This window comes from Perca fluviatilis, chromosome 15 (assembly GCF_010015445.1).
Source record: "Perca fluviatilis chromosome 15, GENO_Pfluv_1.0, whole genome shotgun sequence".
Taxonomy (NCBI): Eukaryota; Metazoa; Chordata; class Actinopteri; order Perciformes; family Percidae; genus Perca; species Perca fluviatilis.
The window spans coordinates 33976168-33996787 of NC_053126.1; the positions used below are offsets into that span (position 1 = coordinate 33976168).

General features: G+C 42.5%; 1 protein-coding gene across 1 annotated transcript; it reads left to right on the forward strand.

Moving 5' to 3' along the window:
• The first annotated feature begins 13309 nt into the window (after positions 1-13309).
• Positions 13310-19902, forward strand: LOC120574905 (hibernation-specific plasma protein HP-55-like). The gene is made up of 6 exons (XM_039825412.1): positions 13310-13465; positions 16168-16816; positions 16947-17017; positions 17985-18178; positions 19397-19544; positions 19629-19902. Exons 2-6 carry the CDS (start codon positions 16174-16176, stop codon positions 19824-19826), a joined length of 1254 nt encoding a protein of 417 aa, XP_039681346.1. The 5' UTR covers positions 13310-13465; positions 16168-16173; the 3' UTR covers positions 19827-19902.
• Positions 19903-20620: the final 718 nt, after the last annotated feature.

A 20620-nucleotide genomic window follows, 5' to 3' on the forward strand; every position in this document is an offset into this window, starting at 1 on the left:
CATGTTCTTTCTTCGTGGAGTTTCTCCCAGGATGCACTGGGAACACCTTGGACAGATGGTGATTATAGGAGACTTCATTATTTCCTCCAGATTTCAGTATCTATGAGGAGAGATGAGGCTGCCTCACACAGGAGAGAAAATATCACACAATGTTATTCACTTCTCCTGCCAAACTTCGCTCCGTTTCCCTGAGAATTGGAGACCTGCAGCCACCCAGAACACCATATTATAATTCATACCCACGGACGGACACTGACGCAGACCCGACGGTGCCGGCTGCTTTCAGGAGGTCGCATTAGCAGACGCAGCGCGAGGGAGAGTTCAAGACTTCTTCTGAGGAAACCTAACAACGAATCGGTGAACAACAACCAACTGCCCGTTTAGAATGCTGCCCAAAGACGGGCTTATCGCACAGACTGAGCTATTATTTAGGTTCAGGGAGTTGACACCTTAACCGTTGTGTTGCCTTCCCGTCAACCATCACCTTGTCAAAAAAGTGTCAAAACTAATAATCGACAAATACAGACAAAAGTGACAGAAAGAGCTTGAAAAAAAAGTCACACAAATGTCGGAAAAAGCTTCAAAAAATTGTGTTCTTCCCGCGAGGCACGGAAACGTAAGCCCGCCTACGTCCTTTTCCTTAAAGCTAACTGTGTCAAAAGGGACGCCAATAGTCCTGACCAAGGCCACACCCCCACCCTCCACCTTGCCCCCCCCTTTTTTGTCGTCTTTTCGGACTCTTTTTTTTTTTTTTACATTTTTTGACGCCTTTTCCAAAAACATTGTTGCTTTATTCAACATTTGTGTCGCTTTTCTTCCCTCAACTTTTTTGTAACCTTTTCCAACATTTGTGTCAACCAGAGAAGGTAACGGTGGCTGGGGAAATAATTAAGTCTCCTATAATCACCATCTGTCCGAGGTGTTCCCAGTGCATGCTGGGAGAAATTCCACGGAGAAAGAACATGAATGAGTAATATCATCTTTATTCATGTGGCGCTTCTTCAAATCAACACAACTAAACGGAAACCTTAAAAACTCGAAATCGTTCTTTTTGGAGAATACCTCAAATAGGAGATTTGGGCTTTGAGCGAGGATGACTCGTACATAAATACAAAATCGGAAATATTTGTCACCTTTTTCAAAATTTTTGTTACTTTTCATTGACTATTTCTGTCGCTTTTTCCGACTTTTTTGTTGTTTTTTTCTGACTTATTCTGTAGCTTTTTTTTGTCATTTTTTGTATCTTTTTTTGTATCTTTTTGTGTTGCTTTTTTTGTTGACTTTTTTAGTTTTTTGCCGACTTATTTTGTAGGTTTTTTTCGGACCTTTTTTTTTTACTTATTTTGTCGCTTTTTTCCGATTTATTCATTTTTTTTAACTTTTATACAACGTTTTTTTGTCGCTTTTGTGTCAACCAGAGAAGGTAACGGTGGCGGTTTTCAACACGTGGTTAACGTGAAACGGTCCCAGTTTGGTTAGGTTATACACCAAAACTACTTTAGTTAAGTTGAGTTAAGTTGATAAAAATATGGAAGTTTGGGTTCAAATCAGACGTTACTAAAGAGATAAATTGGGGCTAAAGCTGTTCTTTTCCTTGTCTGTCATTTGGTGTTTTTGTCAACGTTTATGGCACTATTTCCGCAGTTTTGTCACTTTTTCCAACGTTTTTGCCGATTTCTTCCGTTCTTTTTTAACCCAAAAATTCGGGGGGGGTTGTGACACAAATGTCGAACAAAGCAACAAAAAAAAAAAATACTACAAAAAACTACACACAAATCTCGAAAAAGGCGATTAAAAACGTGATTTTTTACACTTTTTGGGTGCTTTTTTTTTAACGTTTTGATGCTTATTTTGATGTCCCATATTTCGGAGATGAAATATGGGACAACATGAGGGTTAAGTCAAAAATTGTCAAAAAAGACAGAGGGGAAAAAAAGTATAAGAATAACGAAGGAAAAGGATATCACAACTATCATGTTTTCCAGAATTTTGTATATTGAAAATGTTATCAAATATCTTGAGAAATAGCGCATATAGCTGCTATAAACTGCCCCCCCCCCCGACACATTCCCCAACCCGAGCCCCAAATGTTCACATCTTTCTCCGCCGCTGATTCAAACCCATTCAACAGGACACATAAAGAATAACTGAAAGTGTATTTTTTTGTTTGGTGTGTTTGTTTTCATATGTTTTGGATGTAAATGAAATGAAATTCCCTTGCAGACTGTATAAGACGTGATGATTTTGGTCTGAAGTGTAGTGCGGCAGGAGTATAAAAAGGGATAAAAAGATGCAGAAACTGTGCAGAATACGAGTTGAAGGGAATAGTTTCCCCCTGGAGCAGCGGAACAGGCGACAGCAGCGGTAGAAAGGAGGCAGAGACGATTAAAAAAACATGCAAAAGCCTTTTGAGAAGTGACTAAAACCAAAAAAAAAAAAAAAAAAACCAACAAAAAAAAAAAAAAATGGTAGTACGGAGATTGTGTCAGATTGGATTGTTGGAAAAAAAAAAAAAAAAAAAAAAAAAAAAAAAAAAAAAAAAAAAAAAAAAAAAAAAAAAAAAAAAAAAAAAAAAAAAAATAGAAAGGAAAGAAAAAAAAAAGAAAAGAAAAAAAAAAAAAAAAAAAAAAAAAAAAAAAAGAAAAAAAAAAAAAAAAAAAAAAAAGAAGAAGAAAAAGAAAAAAAAGAGAGAGAAAAAAGAGAAAAAAAAAAAAAAAAAGAAAAAAAAAAGGAAAGAAAAAAAAAAAAAAAAAAAAAAAAAAAAAAAAAAAAAAAAAAAAAAAAAAAAAAAAAAAAAAGGAAGAAAAAAAGAGGGAGAGGGAGAGAGGCAGTTAGACAGAGACAGAAAGACAGAGAGAGTGGGAGAGAGAGAGAGGGCAGCGAGCAGCCGAGAGAGGGAGAAGGGGTGAGGGGGAGAAGAGAGAGAGAGAACTCCCTGTGATAGAGTTGGACTTTAACACTCTCTCTTCCATTTCTTCTGCCTGTCTCTGGCTAATATCCTTGATGTCCTTTTCGCGGAGCCTCACATTCATCTAAAATGTCAACAGCGGTGAAGCTCTTCCTTTAATCACACTACACATGTATTAGATTAACTCTCCCACACTCTTCTCTCCTCTCTCTCCATCTTTCCTCTGCCCCCCCCGGCAGCAGATTGCAGGAGGGGGAGACAAAATAATGTGCCAACAGCAGCATCTGTCTTTCTCTTCCTGCCTGTATAATTTGTGGTTAATGACGCCTAATAACACACGTGGGCATCCAACACACACACACACACACACACACACACACACACACACACATATATGTATCACAGCGCTTTTATTTCACTCCTCCCTTCCAGGAAAGGGTGTAGATGATCTTAGACCTCCATCCCTCCTTTCACTCCCCCCTTGATTTTCTTCCTTTTGTTTTTGTTCCTCCTCCTCCTACTCCACCTCCTCCCCCCCTCCACGGTCAGACAGATAGGTGTCCCTGGAGTAAAGGAACTCCTCGTTAAAAAAAAAACCCTCCACTCTCCATCCTTCCTCTTCCACCTCCTCTTCTCTGCATCTCATCCACCCACGCACTCTCTCTACCCGTCCATGCATGCCAAGCGGACAATGTAACCCTGATTTTTTATTTTTTTTTGCAGTTTTAAATCCACCATCTCTCTCCTCTCTCCATCTCTCGAGTGTAACGTGATATAAAACCCTTCGGGCCACTTCAAATTGGAGAAAGAAAATAAATAAAATAACCGCTGCTGCTGCGTTTGCTTTTTTGTTGTTTTAGTGAAACCCAGATGGAGCAATTTATTTTGCACCATCTGACGGTGGAGTCGGACCAAATCAAGCCGAGCCTGAAAAGTGCTGGATGTCTGTTTTTTTGGAGATAAACAAATCACTGGTGTGGTGGTCCAAAGATGTGAGCGCTTTGTTTTATAAATGCAGATTTGGAGAGGCATTTATTTTTTGTTATAAATGTTAAGAGAAGCTGTGTTTGCCGAGAGTGGGTTGATGACAGCTGCGGTGGACTAAAAACGTGTAGGACGATAAAATATGTAGATTTGGTTTTAAACAGAAGGTGTTTTTCATTTTTAACAAGGTTTTGGGGGGTTGTTTCGTTCGCCCACGACTATTTACCGCCCCAAAACCGTCTGCTACTTTAGCGTCACAGATTTATCAAAACACAGTTATAGCTGCTGATATTTCAGAGCCACGGTCGGGGCCGTAGACTCTTAATGTCACAGGTGAAAGTTCTGGATCCAGCACAGATGTGCTCTTATCGACGGCGGCTCTGCTAAATAGTCTCGGGAAGGAACTTGTTTTGGTGGAACATTTGCACCCCACAAAAGAAAACTCCTCATACAATATTACATGAAGTTAACTGTTGGCACAATACGGTAACATGAGCTACACCGAAAAAAACATGTCAGAGTGGCCAATAATCCTGCTGCCTAATCAGCATCTTGATATGCCACACCTGTGAGGGGGATGGATTATCTCCGCAAAGGAGAAGTGCTCACTAACACAGATTTGGACAGATTTGTGAACAATATTTGAGAGAAATAAGCCTTTTGTGTACATAGAAAAAGTCTTAGATCTTTGAGTTCAGATCATGAAAAATGGGGGCAAAAACAAAAGTGTTGCGTTTAAAATTTTGTTCAGTATAGTTAAATGAGCTTATACATGGTTAAACCTCATTAGCTCTTACCAGTGTATCTCCGTGTCTACTTTGTCCACAGCAAATCAATCGGTCCCAAAACGTCCCAGTTAGACAGGAAATGCCCTAAACATATTCTTTGTAAATCTTTACAATCATTCCCTGTAAGAACCAAGCAGGCCTGCCTTGATGCAGCATTCAAATGTTCTTCAAAACTTGACATTTGCAGCGTGTAGCTCGCTAGCCCGAAGGTTGTTGATGTTTCCCCGAGGAGAACGGAGTTTGAGAACGGCAACACACGGAGAGCTGAAGGACTAGGATTGGGCATGGAGAACCGATTCCTACTTGGAATCGTTTCAAAAATTAAGATTCCAGTAGAATCATTTCTTTATTGGAATCGTTTGGAGGATTTGGTTTCAAATCTGATCATGGGTTCCAAATTTAACATGCGCAAGTTTGGGTTTTCCGTAGTGGCTAGGTGCTTGTTGTGTTGCAGCCATGGAGCACAGTAAGCGGCGCTCTAGTCTGGCTTTATTTTACATTGAAAAAGCCCGTTAAAACTGCAACCCACCATTGAATCAAAATAAAACTTTGCTCTTATCTGTGAAAATAAGCATGTGACCCTTTTCAAATCCACCCCTCAAAGAATCGGAATCGCGAATCGATGAGAACCGGAATCGAAAGGAAGAATCGCAATTGGAATCAGAATTGTTAAAATCTAAACGATGCCCATCCCTAGTCTTGCTCCAGCACAAATGCATTCTGGGATAGGAGGAAAAAAGAACTGTCTGGTTTGTAATGTACTTAATGTACTATTAACACACGGAGAGTGGAAGGAGAGGGACATCTGGCAGCCATTATCCTGGAACCTAACCTGAACGCTTTGGCTACATTGAAGGCTTAACGTATGCGGAGCGTTCGCGGAGAGGATGTGCATCTTTTAACTGGCTACACCTGCAGCGCACACACAGCGTACGTCACAGGCCACACGCTGAGCTTTTTCTTTGGGATTGGTGTTTGTCTTTTTTGGAACATCCCTTCCGCATACCTTACGCATGCAATGTAGCCAGCCCTTTACCCAAACCCATGTCCCGCCTGCTGATTCAGACTACTATAAACGTTAATGTAAATCGTAATTGCTGCTTGAACAAATGACCCATGTGGGCGTTTTTCTGGTTGGAGGACAGTGTCCAATCTTCTGTACGGAAGGTGAAAAAAATAAAGAATGAAAAGCACTTCAGTCACATTAAATAATGTAGGATCATGTCCTCGTTCTGCTGCCCTCTGATGGACAGAAGTTTAATTAAAACCCTGGCGAGAATGTGACAAGGTAAAAGATCTCCAGCTGTTGAACTTCTTTCATTCACTGTGACTGTTTGTCACAGCCATCCAAGCGCTCGCCCTCGTTAATCATCGCTGATAATGAGTCACATAATTGAAACCGTTAACCCCCATTGGAGATGTGTGCTGCCAGGGAATCTGTCATGTATTATGCAGATTGAGTGTGATTAACCTAAATGATCCGTGAGAAATGAGACAATAACCACTGGGGTCTAATTTCATTTTACTCTGATCCTGCTTTTATCTGGACGTTAACCTTCGTTTCGGAACCCTGCGCTGATGGAGTCACGTTTACTCTTCATCACACACCGCCTTCAGTCCTTCACCTGCATAATTAAATACATGCACAAAAGATATTTCAAGAAAATAAAAGTGTTGCTTTTCCCTTTTCACAGCTGTAAATTTCACTCTGAACAATCAGAACGTCTCTGTGTTTCTTAAAGCCCATTTCAGACCAAAGATTTTGGTGACGAGACGAAACCGTTTTAGAACATCGCAGGGAAAAGGTTCAGCGGTGTGAACCGGCCTGTCTCAGCTCGAGTCAAACCAGCTGATGGTGTCGCTGCGACTCACCTGGTCAAGTCTCCAGAGGCTGGTTGCAGAACGTAACAGACGTCTCCTGTTTCAGCAGCCAATTGAGAAGTCAGCTGGGTAAGTCAGCTATAAATACAGTGCCTTGCGAAAGTATTCGGCCCCCTTGAACTTTTCGACCTTTTGCCACATTTCAGGCTTCAAACATAAAGATATAAAACTGTAATTTTTTGTGAAGAATCAACAACAAGTGGGACACAATCATGAAGTGGAACGAAATTTATTGGATATTTCAAACTTTTTTAAGAAATAAAAAACTGAAAAATTGGGCGTGCAAAATTATTCATCCCCTTTACTTTCAGTGCAGCAAACTCTCTCCAGAAGTTCAGTGAGGATCTCTGAATGATCCAATGTTGACCTAAATGACTAATGATGATAAATAGAATCCAGCTGTGTGTAATCAAGTCTCCGTATAAATGCACCTGCTCTGTGATAGTCTCAGAGGTCCGTTTAAAGCGCAGAGAGCATCATGAAGAACAAGGAACACACCAGGCAGGTCCGAGATACTGTTGTGGAGAAGTTTAAAGCCGGATTTGGAAACAAAAAGATTTCCCAAGCTTTAAACATCCCAAGGAGCACTGTGCAAGCGATAATATTGAAATGGAAGGAGTATCAGACCACTACAAATCGATGAACCCGGCCGTCCCTCTAAACTTTCAGCTCATACAATGAGAAGACTGATCAGAGATGCAGCCAAGAGGCCCATGATCACTCTGGATGAACTGCAGAGATCTACAGCTGAGGTGGGAGACTCTGTCCATAGGACAACAATCAGTCGTATACTGCACAAATCTGGCCTTTATGGAAGAGTGGCAAGAAGAAAGCCATTTCTTAAAGATATCCATAAAAAGTGTCGTTTAAAGTTTGCCAAAAGCCACCTGGGAGACACACCAAACATGTGGAAGAAGTTGCCGTGGTCAGATGAAACCAAAATCGAACTTTTGGCAACAATGCAAAACGTTATGTTTGGCGTGAAAGCAACACAGCTCATCACCCTGAACACACCATCCCCACTGTCAAACATGGTGGTGGCAGCATCATGGTTTGGGCCAGCTTTTGTTCAGCAGGGACAGGGAAGATGGTTAAAATTGATGGGAAGATGGATGGACAGCCAAATACAGGACCATTCTGGAAGAAAACCTGATGGAGTCTGCAAAAGACCTGAGACTGGGACGGAGATTTGTCTTCCAACAAGACAATGATCCAAAACATAAAGCAAAATCTACAATGGAATGGTTCACAAATAAACATATCCAGGTGTTAGAATGGCCAAGTCAAAGTCCAGACCTGAATCCAATCGAGAATCTGTGGAAAGAACTGAAAACTGCTGTTCACAAACGCTCTCCATCCAACCTCACTGAGCTCGAGCTGTTTTGCAAGGAGGAATGGGCAAAAATGTCAGTCTCTCGATGTCCAAAACTGATAGAGACATACCCCAAGTGACTTACAGCTGTAATGTCGCAAGAAAAGGTGGCGCTACAAAGTATTAACTTAAGGGGGCTGAATAAATATTTGCGCAATATTTCAGTTTTTTATTTGTTTAAAAGGTTTGAAATATCCAATAAATTTCGTTCCACTTCATGATTGTGTCCCACTTGTTGTTGATTCTTCACAAAAAATTACAGTTTTATATCTTTATGTTTGGGCCTGAAATGTGGCAAAAGGTCGAAAAGTTCAAGGGGGCCGAATACTTTCGCAAGGCACTGTATGTAGAAATAAAATGGTCCATAATCGCTAAAGTTAGAGCAAGCAGCAGTGGGTCAGTGGACCACTAACGTTAAACCCAGCAGCAGTGGGTCAGCGAACCGCTAACATTAGACCCAGAAGCAGTGGGTCAGCGGACCACTAACGTTAGACCCAGAAGCAGTGTGTCAGCGAACCGCTAACGTTAGACCCAGCAGCAGTGGGTCAGCTGACCACTAACATTAGACCCAGAAGCAGTGTGTCAGCGGACTGCTAACGTTAGACCCAGCAGCAGTGGGTCAGCAAACCGCTAACGTTAGACCCAGAAGCAGTGTGTCAGCGGACTGCTAACGTTAGACCCAGCAGCAGTGGGTCAGCGGACCGCTAACATTAGACCCAGCAGCAGTGGGTCAGCAAACCGCTAACGTTAGACCCAGAAGCAGTGTGTCAGTGGACTGCTAACGTTAGACCCAGCAGCAGTGGGTCAGCGGACCGCTAACATTAGACCCAGCAGCAGTGGGTCAGCAAACCGCTAACGTTAGACCCAGAAGCAGTGTGTCAGCGTACCGCTAACATTAGACCCAGAAGCAGTGTGTCAGCGGACCGCTAACATTAGAGCCAGAAGCAGTGGGTCAGCGGACCGCTAACATTAGACCCAGCGGCAGTGGGTCAGTGAACCGTTAACGTTAGACCCTGCAGCAGTGGGTCAGCAAACCGCTAACGTTAGACCCAGAAGCAGTGTGTCAGCGGACCGCTAACATTAGAGCCAGAAGCAGTGGGTCAGCGGACCGCTAACATTAGTCCCAGCAGCAGTGGGTCAGCGGACCGTTAACGTTAGACCCAGCGGCAGTGGATCGAGGACTGCTAACGTTAGACCCAGCAGCAGTTGGTCAGCGGACTGCTAACGTTAGACCCAGCAGCAGTGGGTCAGCGGACCGCTAACGTTAGACCCAGCAGCAGTGGGTCAGCGGACCGCTAACGTTAGACCCAGCAGCAGTGGGTCAGCGGACCGCTAACGTTAGACCCAGCGGCAGTGGGTCAGCAGACTGCTAATGTTAGACCCAGCAGCAGTGGGTCAGCGGACTGCTAACGTTAGACCCAGCAGCAGTGGGTCAGCAGACTGCTAACGTTAGACCCAGCGGCAGTGGGTCAGCGGACTGCTAACGTTAGACCCAGCAGCAGTGGGTCAGCGGACTGCTAACGTTAGACCCAGCAGCAGTGGGTCAGCGGACTGCTAACATTAGACCCAGCAGCAGTGGGTCAGCGGACTGCTAACGTTAGACCCAGCAGCAGTGGGTCAGTGGGTCAGTGGACCGCTAATGTTAGACCCAGCATCAATGGGTCCGTCGACCGCTAACGTTAAAACCCAGCGCGCTGTTCACCTCGTTCTCTTTAACAAATTCAACATAAAAGCACAGGGTAACAACTTGTTAGTTGGCTAACGTTAGCTTGTTAACTCCGCCTCACCCCATCGCCACATTGTGCACAGAAAACGAGCTAAACAAGCTGTTAACGTACTCATCTGGCGATAGCAACATGCTTTGTGTGGATTAGGCATTAAAGCAACACTATGTAACGTTTCCCGCTTCGGTCACCCTACAGGTTGGAAGCGGAATTGTCCATTACATTACATTGTCCAGTTCATTGGAACTACAGATCCAAGGCGACCCGATCTGGCAAACTTGCACAATGTGTGTCTGTTACTGCAAAACCTATACGACCATTCTGCTTAAAGGAAATGGCCTTTCTATCCGTTTTATTTCTATGGATTCAGCTCACGTCTGCACGCCTTTCTCATCTCGTCTGCGTGTGGAAGCTCCGGCCTCTTGGGTCCACACTTCAAAGCTGCACTTCCCCTCGTCTCAGCACGAATCTGACAGAAACATCCCCAAAACTTCAACTCGGTGTGACATCATTAGTTATTCATGATGTTCTCAGATCACATTTTGCACCGTGACACTCGGAAGACATTTCTGGAGTTCTAACACGTTCAAACCTTAGTGAACAAATCAGAACATCTCTTTTGAAGTTTAGTTTGCACCTTGAGGCGTCGTCACGTCCTGCGTCCTTCACTCCAGGACAAAACTGTCTCTTTAAGTACAGAACTTAGGTAAATGTACTTTCCATCACTGGTTTTGTGTCCGTGTCCCATCTGGCCCGATAACGTCCTGGAGGAAGTAACCACAACAACAACTTTCTCTTTGTCTTTGCGGCTCATTAGGATAAAAACTATGAACATAAATAATAGCTCAGACGGGCGTTAAGCTTGTCACATCGCTTAGTCTGTTTGTGTTTGAGCTGAGAGGAAATGTAATTAGAAAGGCATTAACTGACACATTTCATGTACCCGTCGTCCAGGACATAAGAGATTAGAAGTGTCCAGAAGTAGGCTGTTATTGTTTCATAAAAGCTCATAAACCCGCTCCTGGCGTGCGTTCTGAGGCTGAGAGGATTTGATGTTTCTGTGTGAAGGAGCCGGAGATGGTTAACGGGATTACATCGTCCCTGTGGAACCCCAAATGTTGGGTTTTAAATCTCCGGCTGCATCCTGAGTTCATTCGGAGTCACAAAGTGTGAAGAGGTGAACGTCTGTACGTTCGTTAAGCCCCCGAGAGATTCTACTGGGTTTACCCTTCCACACTCGTACGGCAGCGAGGTTTTGAAAGCAGGACTTTAACCTGTAGTGGAGTATTTCCAAAGTGTGTGTTAGTAAAGTATCTATAAGAGTACTTTTCCACAATGTGGATGGTTCCATTCAACGCTCTGGACAAGTAGAATAAATAATCAGCCCACTACTTTCATTGGATTTGTTTTATTCAATTTTATAGCATTTACATTGACAAAAAAGACAGACAGAGAGACAGACAGACAGAGAGACAGACAAGACAGACAGATAGACTCTCACACACACAGACACACAGACAGACACACACAACAGCAGGGTTAACCCTCGTGTTGTCTGTCAGTCGACCAGGAAACGACTTTTGTTTTTCTGGGTCAAAATTTCAAAATAAATCTTTTTTTTCTCTACGTTTTGGTCGTCTTTTTCGACACTTTTGTCTCTTTTCCTGATATTTTTGTCACTTTTTCGTAGTTTTTGAAGCTTTTCCCGACATTTTTGTCACTATTTCCAAAGTTTTTGTCGAGTTTTTCTGCGCTTTTTGACGTTTTTGATTGAATTGTTTTTTCTCCAAATGCTATTAAATTGACTAAAACACCCAGATTCAATGAAAGTAGTGAACTCATCATTTATTTGACTTGTGAAGAGCATTGTAGGGAACCATCCACGTTATTTTTTATTTATTTTTTATTTTTTTTAACAATTTTGGTTGAAAGAAAACCAAATTTCTGATAAAGAAGCTTTTTGAAAATGGGTCAAATTTGACCCCAAGGTCAACAGCAGGGTTAAGACAACAAAGAGTCATCGTGTCTTTGTGTTCTGAGTCTCAGGATAAGAAAACATCCTTTAGTCAATACATAAAACAGGGTCATCCTCAGCTTTATTTTGAGTCATTTTGCATCTTTTTATGGAAGTTTTTGGTCGTTTTGCATCTATTTTAATCGTATTTTTGTTTGAGTTTCTTTTAACCAAATTGTCTCAAAATACCATGGATGGTTTCATAACATGCTCTTCACAACTGAGGATCAGATCTCTACTTTCATTGAATTCTGGGTGTTGTATTAAATTTTATAGCATTATCCTGACTAAATGTAAATAAGTTGGTTATAGTGGTAAATATACTGGTGGGAATGAAAAACAAATGTGCCAAAAAACATTGAAATAAGCACCAAAAAACGTCAAAAAAGCTAAACAAAATCTTAATTTAGACCCAGGAGGATAACACAAGAATTAATTATTTCTTTGTGTTCGGTTTTGGGTCGTTTGTGTCAGTATGTGCATGTTTTTTTTATGTTTTGTGTCTTTACTTTCAGTCATTTAGCGTCTCTTTGCATTTCTGTAGTCATATAATGTCACTTTGTAGTCAATTACATATTTTTCTGGTGGTTTTGTGACTCCTTGTAGCCTTTTTACATCTGTTTTTAGTCTGTTTACTCGTCTTTGTGGCCGTTTTGTTTCAATCATTTTGAATCATTGCATCTTATTGTGCTAGTTTTGGGTCATATGCTGCAGGTTTATGGAAGTTTTGTGTCTTTATTTTCAGTGATTTAGCATCTCTTTGAGGATTCTTTTGCATTTCTGTAGTCATACAATGTCATTTTGTAGTCCATTTGTAAGTTTGTTGTCATTTTGTAGTCATTTTGTTTGATTTCGGGTCGTTTTTAGCACCCCTCTGGTATAATAAATCCCAATCTGTGACTTTTACAGCGTGTGTGAGTCTTCTGTCTGCGCCAGCCTGAGTCTGGGTAACACATATCCAGATTATTATTGAGTTATTGTATATAAGTGCATGAGGGAAGTATTACAGCGGGGGAACAGATTAACCCTCTGATCAGATTTCTCTGCTCTCTAATTGGCTGCGTTGGTTTCCAGATGGAGACTGATGTTTTTAATCGTGTGTTCAGTTACAGCAACAAATCCCACTTCAACACCAGTTACATTAGATTTGTTCTCCTCTACTTATAAATCTGTTTATAAGACGCATGCACACAAACACACACACACACACACACACACGCATATACTGACACACATGCACACACACACACACACACACACACACACACAGACTGACACACACAGACAGACACACACACACAAACACACAAACACACTCAAACACATACTGACACACATACTCACACACACATTTTGCAGGATTCAGCCCTGCTGCTGCTGTGAACTTGTAACATTAAATGTAAGTGGAGTCTTATTATTTACTGTGAACATTGTACAGTAGACTAACTAAGAAAACCGCTTTCCAGGAAGTTGTCGAGCTGTGTGCAGTTACCAAAGGTTGAAATGAGGGTGGCCTTCAAATAGAGGAGAGCTGACGCTGAACATTTGTCCTGTAGGGTTACAGTAAGTTGGTCAAACGGTTCATGGCTCGTGTGTTTATCCGCTGCAGCCTCCGTTTGACGCAAATTACGGTGAAACATGATTAGAACGTATGCAGGGGCCGAGCAAATACGACTTTGAGACGTGGATAAACAAAGCCAAAGTGCAGTTGCTCTGATTTAGGCTATCTTATAAAGAGGACCATCTCTCTTCGTCCAGTCTGTGCTTCTCTGTCTGCGCTTCGACCAGGAGAAGGTAAGCTGTTAGAAAGATGGATTGTTTTCATGTGTGTGTTCAAGTTGAAATACTCTGCCAACAGTTAAATACATTTTAACACATTGAGTTTGAGATGTAACTGTGCACACTGGAACTGTAAACCCTTTATAGATGACTAGATTTACTCTACATATTCTCCTTTTGGAAGTTCAATCAATGCATTGATGGGTTTTTTTTTTCGTATTATTTGTTATATTCATTAGTTTAACAATTGTGATGACCCGTCCCACTCATGTGAGTTACCATTTGCTTGATTGACTCTTTGTCCTTTAAAGAGGGCTGATTGTACTGATTGTACTGGAGGTATTTTCTGAAGGCTCTCACGGCAGTTCGTGAAATGGTCACGTAATTGAATCTATTGATTCGTGTACACGGACGCGTTTATCGCGTTTATCGCGTTTATCTCGTGTCCCGCTTGTCACGTTTCCTAAAAAAGATGCTTCCCATTGAAATACATTATAATGTAATAGGGTCCAGCTTGAAAAATACCACCCTTTAATCAGATTTCTTTGAGAGTAACTAAACAGCCCACATACTCATCAGCAGGGACGTCGTTAGGCCTATTTTAGGGGCGCTGAAGCTACCCTAAAAACATTAGCTGGTCGAAATGGCAGTGTTAGAGGCTCAACGAGTGCCCATGTGTACGGTAACGGTATGTGGACGAGCGAGCTAGAGAGTTAGCTACTGAAGAGAGCCAAGCGGCATTAAAACAAAGCTCATTATCACTAACCGTATCCCCATTCATATATATAAATGATATATATCCAGCTACAAAATAGCCGAAAATTCGGAAATTAGACAGAAGTACAAAGAGTTATTGTGCTATCAAGATGATGCACCGTCTCGTTACATTGGTGTGAACTGGCAACTTTTCAGATTCGTCTTGTCTCGTCGCTACTCTCTACTCTGAATTCGCTACTGCATGCACACACACACACACACACACACACACACACACACACACACACACACACACACACACACACACACACACACCTTAGTTGTGCACAACCTCCTAGACCCAGACATGTTTCCATCCAAGTTGTGAGCAGCTGCTCTTGTGAAAGGTCCTTTGGTGCACTGCGTTGGCTTCACTCCCGGCTGCCTCAAACAATGGGGCAGAAAAAGGCTTCACAATCTTGCAGCCATGTCGATTCAAAATGACATACTGAAGCACCTAAGTCACAACATAGCGATAGACCGATTTGCCACCCTTAAAAACAGAAGGCATTCTTTGATGCTTCCACCAACGAAGTACGGACAATAAACAAAAAGCAACTGTTGACTGTTGTTTTGAACATGATTTCATTCTCAGTCTTCCTTTATTTGAATACTGCCTTTCCGTTGTTGATTTATATTATACATTGTATACATCATTTGGCAGAATAAATCATCTTTATTTGAAAAATGCTCAAACTTGTGTTGTCAAATTTCCTTATGACCTTAAAATTCTGGTTCTTGGGTAATACTGTATGCAAACTAAACAGCGAAATGACACACTGACTGCGCAGTTACAGTAATTAATGTAATTAAATAGAATTCTTTGGACAACTTATCTTATAGAGAGAGGAATTAGATATAGTGTAGCATAGATATATGCTATTACTTTATCACACATTTACATGAGCAGACAGATAGCATTTAGGCTAAGTCATTGCTTACAGAAGAACTCATCAGGAGCAAAGTCTGGCCTAAGTAAATTCCTCCATGCAGCTTTGATGTGTCTAAAAGCTAACATTACAGTAACTTGTGTTGAACAGAGTAGAAATGGAAGAAGAGGATATGTCTGTCACTTTTTACTTGTTAACATCTTGGTTTCTTGACTGGTCATTGACATAAGTGTAGCTCTAATACAGTAACAACATACATGAGTGCAAAGATTATGCAAACGCGAGTTACAAATACCCTGGGGGCTAAGCACCCCCTGTCTTTAAATCCTAGTGACGTCCCTGCTCATCCAGCCCAGTCTCATGGCAGTTCGTGAAATGGTTACGTTATTGAATCTATTGATTCGTGAACAGGACACAATTATGTCATTTTTTTTCGTGTGGTGATTACGAATTTTAATTTAATGTATTTAAATGGGAAGCATATTTCGTGATCACAGCACGACAACGGTAGGGAGTAGTATGAAAAGCAGAAAATCCGCGTAGGGAGGTTAGTCAGGGTGGTGGATGGGTCAAACACAGGACTTTCACCCGGGAGACCAGGGATCGCATCCGGCGTGTTCCAGTTCCTTTCAGCGTTATTCAATTCCTAACCACAACCGTCCTGCTGTTGTTGGCGTGTCCTGCGTGTGACGGTTCCTTTCCCAGTCTCTTCTTTTCCTAACTTCAACCGTCCCATTGTTGCTGCGCCCGGGGATCGTGTCCCCGTGTCGCGGTCTGTCCAGTTGTTGTCGCCGGCGTGTGGCGTTTCATTTCCCCATTGTTGCGTCCCCCAGAGAATCCCAGCGTCATGGCAGTTCGTGAAATGGTAACGTTCGAAAATCGTGACCTGTACACGAAATAAACGAGAAAATTGTGTCCTGTACACGAATGAATACCTAAAAAAAAACATGACTAATTCACGAAGTAGCGTGAGACAGGGCCTAAGCCTAAGCCTTCACAAAAAAACTCCAGTACAATCAGTTTCCTCATTAAAACAAACAATAAAGCTGAACATTTGAACTTTTGTCTTAGATCACAATGATGATGCGTGCGGCCGTGGGTCTCTGCGTCCTATCAGCGGTGATCTGTGTTGGCAGAGGCCATCACCATTTGGGTCACAGCGTTGACAAGACCGTCCAAGACACTGTAGCGGACGGCAGCGCCAACAGCGTCTCCCTGGTGAACGAAGCAAACAAAGAGTTTTCCTTCCGACTCTACAGGAAGTTAGCAGCTCACGCTTCCTCACAGGCAAAGAATATCTTCTTCTCCCCGGCTAGCGTGTCGACCGCCCTGGCTGCGTTGTCCGTGGGAGCGCAGGGGGAGACGCACCGTCAGCTTTTCAGTGGTCTGGGTTTCAACGGCTCCCTCCTGACGCAGACAGATGTGGCCCAGGCCTTCCAGATGTTCCTCCAGAGGGCCAACAACACATCTCAGGAGGATGCCAATGAAGGGACCGCCGTGTTCGTGGACAACAACTTCAAGCCGAAGCCGGAGTTCCTGCAGACCCTGAAGCAGTCGTACTTCGCAGATGGGTTCAATGTGGACTTCGCCAAAACCAAAGAAAGTGCTGATACCATCAATAAGTACGTGGAGGAGAAGACCAACGGGAAGATTGACAAGCTGGTGGAACTCCTGGATCCAAACACAGTCATGTGTCTCATCAGCTACATCTACTACAAAGGTAAGAAGGTCCTTTGGGATGAGATCTAGTTAGTCTGTAATAATCTAATGTAATAATGTAAAATCTTTTGAGGTTAAATTGAACGTATTAAACCAAAGGTTGTGTATTATTTCTGCTCATTGTCTAACAGGAAAGTGGGCGACTCAGTTTGACCCTAGGCTCACCAAGCAGGGCGACTTCAACGTGGACGAGAACACCAAGGTTCAGAGTTCCATTCTTAATTCAGAAAATAAATAATTTGAGTCCCAGTAATTAACAGGGGCGGAGCCAGACATCATCAACATTCAGGGTTCAGCCCAAACCTAGAGCCGGGGACGTTGGGAATTTCTTCATTAACAAAAGACATATACTGTATAAAGTATTTTTCATGCCGTTAAAGGGGCGCTATGCAGTTTTGGCCATTTCTTTGCTGTTTTCTGGCTTTTTTGCTGGCAGGTTTCTCTATAGAGCCCCCCCTACAGCTCCTATGTTTACTTGTGTCTGACTCCTCTCTCGGTCAGTCTGCCGTTTCCTCTTTCTCTGTTCCTCCGACAATGCTTTCCTAGCTTTCTGCTTCTTTTTTGCCGGCTCAGCCATGACGATAGTGTGAAAAATTCCATCGCTACCTTGCTAGCCGGTTCCTGAATGGGCGTATGTGTGCAGTGCCGTGAAGCAATCCATTACATGGTGAGACCTGATATCACGCGATACTTCCTGACGCCGAGGAAAGTTGCAAGGGTGGTTTTTCCGCTCACAGGTGCTAGGGGGGAGCGAGACGACCACCATTCAACCCGAAAAAAAAGTCATATAACCATTCCAATGACTCCGAAGCTGTTCAGTTAAGGTAACATAAGCTAAAAAACATGTTATGGGAATTTCCGCCTTTAATGATAGGACAGCTCAGACACAAAAGGGGAGAGAGTGGGGGGGAAGACACACAGGAAAACCGTCACAGGTCGGATTCGAACCCTGGACCTTCTGCATCGAGGAATAAACCTCTGTAAAGGTGCGCCTGCTCTACCAACTGAGCGAAATGGCCACACCCTTATTTGTTTTTGACGTCTGCTGCTTTTTTCAACCCTTTTGCCGTTTTTTTGACAGAAAAAGGGCTGAATGGATTTGAGTCCCAGTCCAATTAAGCGTCATCGTTCGTTCTGTTTGTCTTCATGTTTAAATTGTCACCGTCCAGGTTCCAGCTGTGATGATGAATCGGGAGGACCGTTTCCACACCTATCACGACCACGAGCTGAAGACAACGGTCCTTCAGCTCCCCTTCAACAGCTCCTACTCCATGCTGCTGATGTTGCCTGACGTCATGGCAACACTGGAGAACGCCATCTCCCCGAACCACGTCACCAAATGGTTGAAGGCTATGGGACGCAGGTTGGGACAATCTTAATTTATGCTTCTAATATGTGGAAGGTTTGACACTGAATAAAGTACCCAGCTTTGTCCTGTCTGATAGACTGACCTCCCTCAAAAAGTTCCCAGCATCATTCTGACCTATATTTAGGTGTCCAGTGGCAGTGCCCTCTAGTGGCCGTAGTAGTTCTGACGGGAGCAAAAAAGTTGAGGAAGTATAAGAGCGCCAAATGTCCTGGTAGCAAGATTATGAATCCCAGTGGGATTGGTAGATTGGTTGGGGTTTGGCATTTGACCTCGAGTGGTTAAGGTTAGGATAGCCGATTGGTCAGGGGATAGGACCTGAACAAATGGGGCTACGTTACCTTGCGTAAGCATGGACGCCTGGCCAATAGTAGCTATTGAAGGGCTGGTCTTGGCGAGGCCAAAGTGGGAAAAAAATATTCCCTCCTGTTAAGGAGGCAGGTTGGTGGATGGGTCAAACACACACAGGACAGAAACAGAGTTTAATTTAATAGTATTTGTCTGTAGTTGTTCATTGATTTGTAATTGTGTGGTCTTTGTTGTGCAACATCAATCTTTTAATTTTTTGTTTATGTGTCCTTGAGTATCAAGAAAGGTGCCCATGAATAAAATGTATTATTATAGTTGTTTTAACTTTATATCAACTTAATTAAGTCAGGGTCATCCCTACAGAGATAGACCATTTTGTTAAAGAGTAAGATCCTTTTAGTTTAACATGAAACAGCCCCGAAATCACCATCACCAAACTACACCAGACTCCATGTAAACAGTACTTTTATCATCGTAAAACACACTTCATTCAAAGTGGACAGAAACAAAATAAAACTACCAAAAGCCGTCTTGGTTCATCTTTCCACTGTTCCAACAATCACCACTCTTGTTTGGTTAAAATAAACCCTTAATTCACCCATTTACATGTGGAGATATGCTGGCTCTATACACGTTAAAAGTCCTGATTATTTACATGGAGTCTGGTGGAGATATGCTGGCTCTATACACGCTAAAAGTCCTGATTATTTACATGGAGTCTGGTGGAAATATGCTGGCTCTATACACGCTAAAAGTCCTGATTATTTACATGGAGTCTGGTGGAAATATGCTGGCTCTATACACGCTAAAAGTCCTGATTATTTACATGGAGTCTGGTGGAAATATGCTGGCTCTATACACGCTAAAAGTCCTGATTATTTACATAATAATCCCCCCATGTTTTAGCAACCACGATGTATATATTCCAAAGTTCTCCATCAAGACTTCCTACAACCTGAACGATGTGCTGGCAGGAATGGGAATGACAGACATGTTTAGTGGTGGTGCGAATTTGAGGGGCATTTCAGAGGAGCATGGACTGGCAGTCTCAGATGTAAGTAAACAGAGCATATGTTTTATGTTATTTCACACTTATTCCATTCGTCTGTCGTCTCACTCACTCTGCGTTGCGCCACAGATTGTGCACCAAGCTACGCTGGACGTGGACGAGGCCGGAGCCGAAGCTTCAGCTGTCACAGGAATCTTCGTTGGATTTTCTGCGGTCTTGGACCCTGTCCCTGTGTTGAAGTTCAATCGTCCGTTCATGGTCATCATCACTGAACGTAACACAGAGAAAATCCTCTTCATGGGCAAGATTATCAACCCTACCGTCTGATGGATCATCACTTTGTGTTTGCTCGAGCACAGCTGTTGCATCTCAAATAAAGGAGTCAGAAAAAACCTTTTGTTAAGTTGTCTCTTGCTTTATTGAGAATGTAAACAGTTTTTATATAATGATATTTCAAGGTAAAATAATGTAGGGTTAACATATGATCAACTTCCATAAGCATTTGGTATTCATTTATAACAGATCAGAATTTAAAAATACAATAGAGCTCAACTAACTTTTTGAACCGCTCTGGTTCTGGCAGCAGTGGCAGAAGTAGTAAATCCTTTACTTAAAGGTGCTCTAAGCGATGTTGGGTGACGTTACTTCTTGTTGACGTTCGAAGTATTGTCAAACAAAAACGGAGGCTAGCTCGCCCCTCCCTCCTCCTCATCCCGTCCCCTCCCCCTCCCTTCCGTGCTTCCGCGCACTAACCCCCCCAACCCCCACCCCCAAATCCTTCTCGTCGGTTACTGGCTGGAACACTGTTTGTTATGTTTGGTGGTGCAGATAGTGAGGAGATGTTTTTTTTACAGTGTGTTCAGGAGACAGACAGCTAGCAGATAGTGAGGAGATGTTTGCTGTATGTGACAAAAAAATTTAGCCTAAAAAAACATGTGACATCGCTTAGAGCACCTTTAAGTAAAAGTACTACTTCCACACTGTAAAACTACAAGTGCTGAATTGAAAATGTTACTTCAGTAAAAGTCTTGAAGTATCATCAGGAAAATGTACTTAAAGCATAAAAGTAAAAGTACTTAATGCAGAAAAGTTCTCACATTTTGGAAACTGGAAACAGTTGA

Coding starts and splice junctions, on each gene's coding strand:
- LOC120574905 (XM_039825412.1), top strand. CDS start 16,174: ATGATGATGCGTGCGGCCGTGGGTCTCTGCGTCCTATCAGCGGTGATC. Junction 17,018..17,984: donor ACGTGGACGAGAACACCAAG/GTTCAGAGTTCC, acceptor GTCACCGTCCAG/GTTCCAGCTGTGATGATGAA. Junction 18,179..19,396: donor TTGAAGGCTATGGGACGCAG/GTTGGGACAATC, acceptor CCCATGTTTTAG/CAACCACGATGTATATATTC.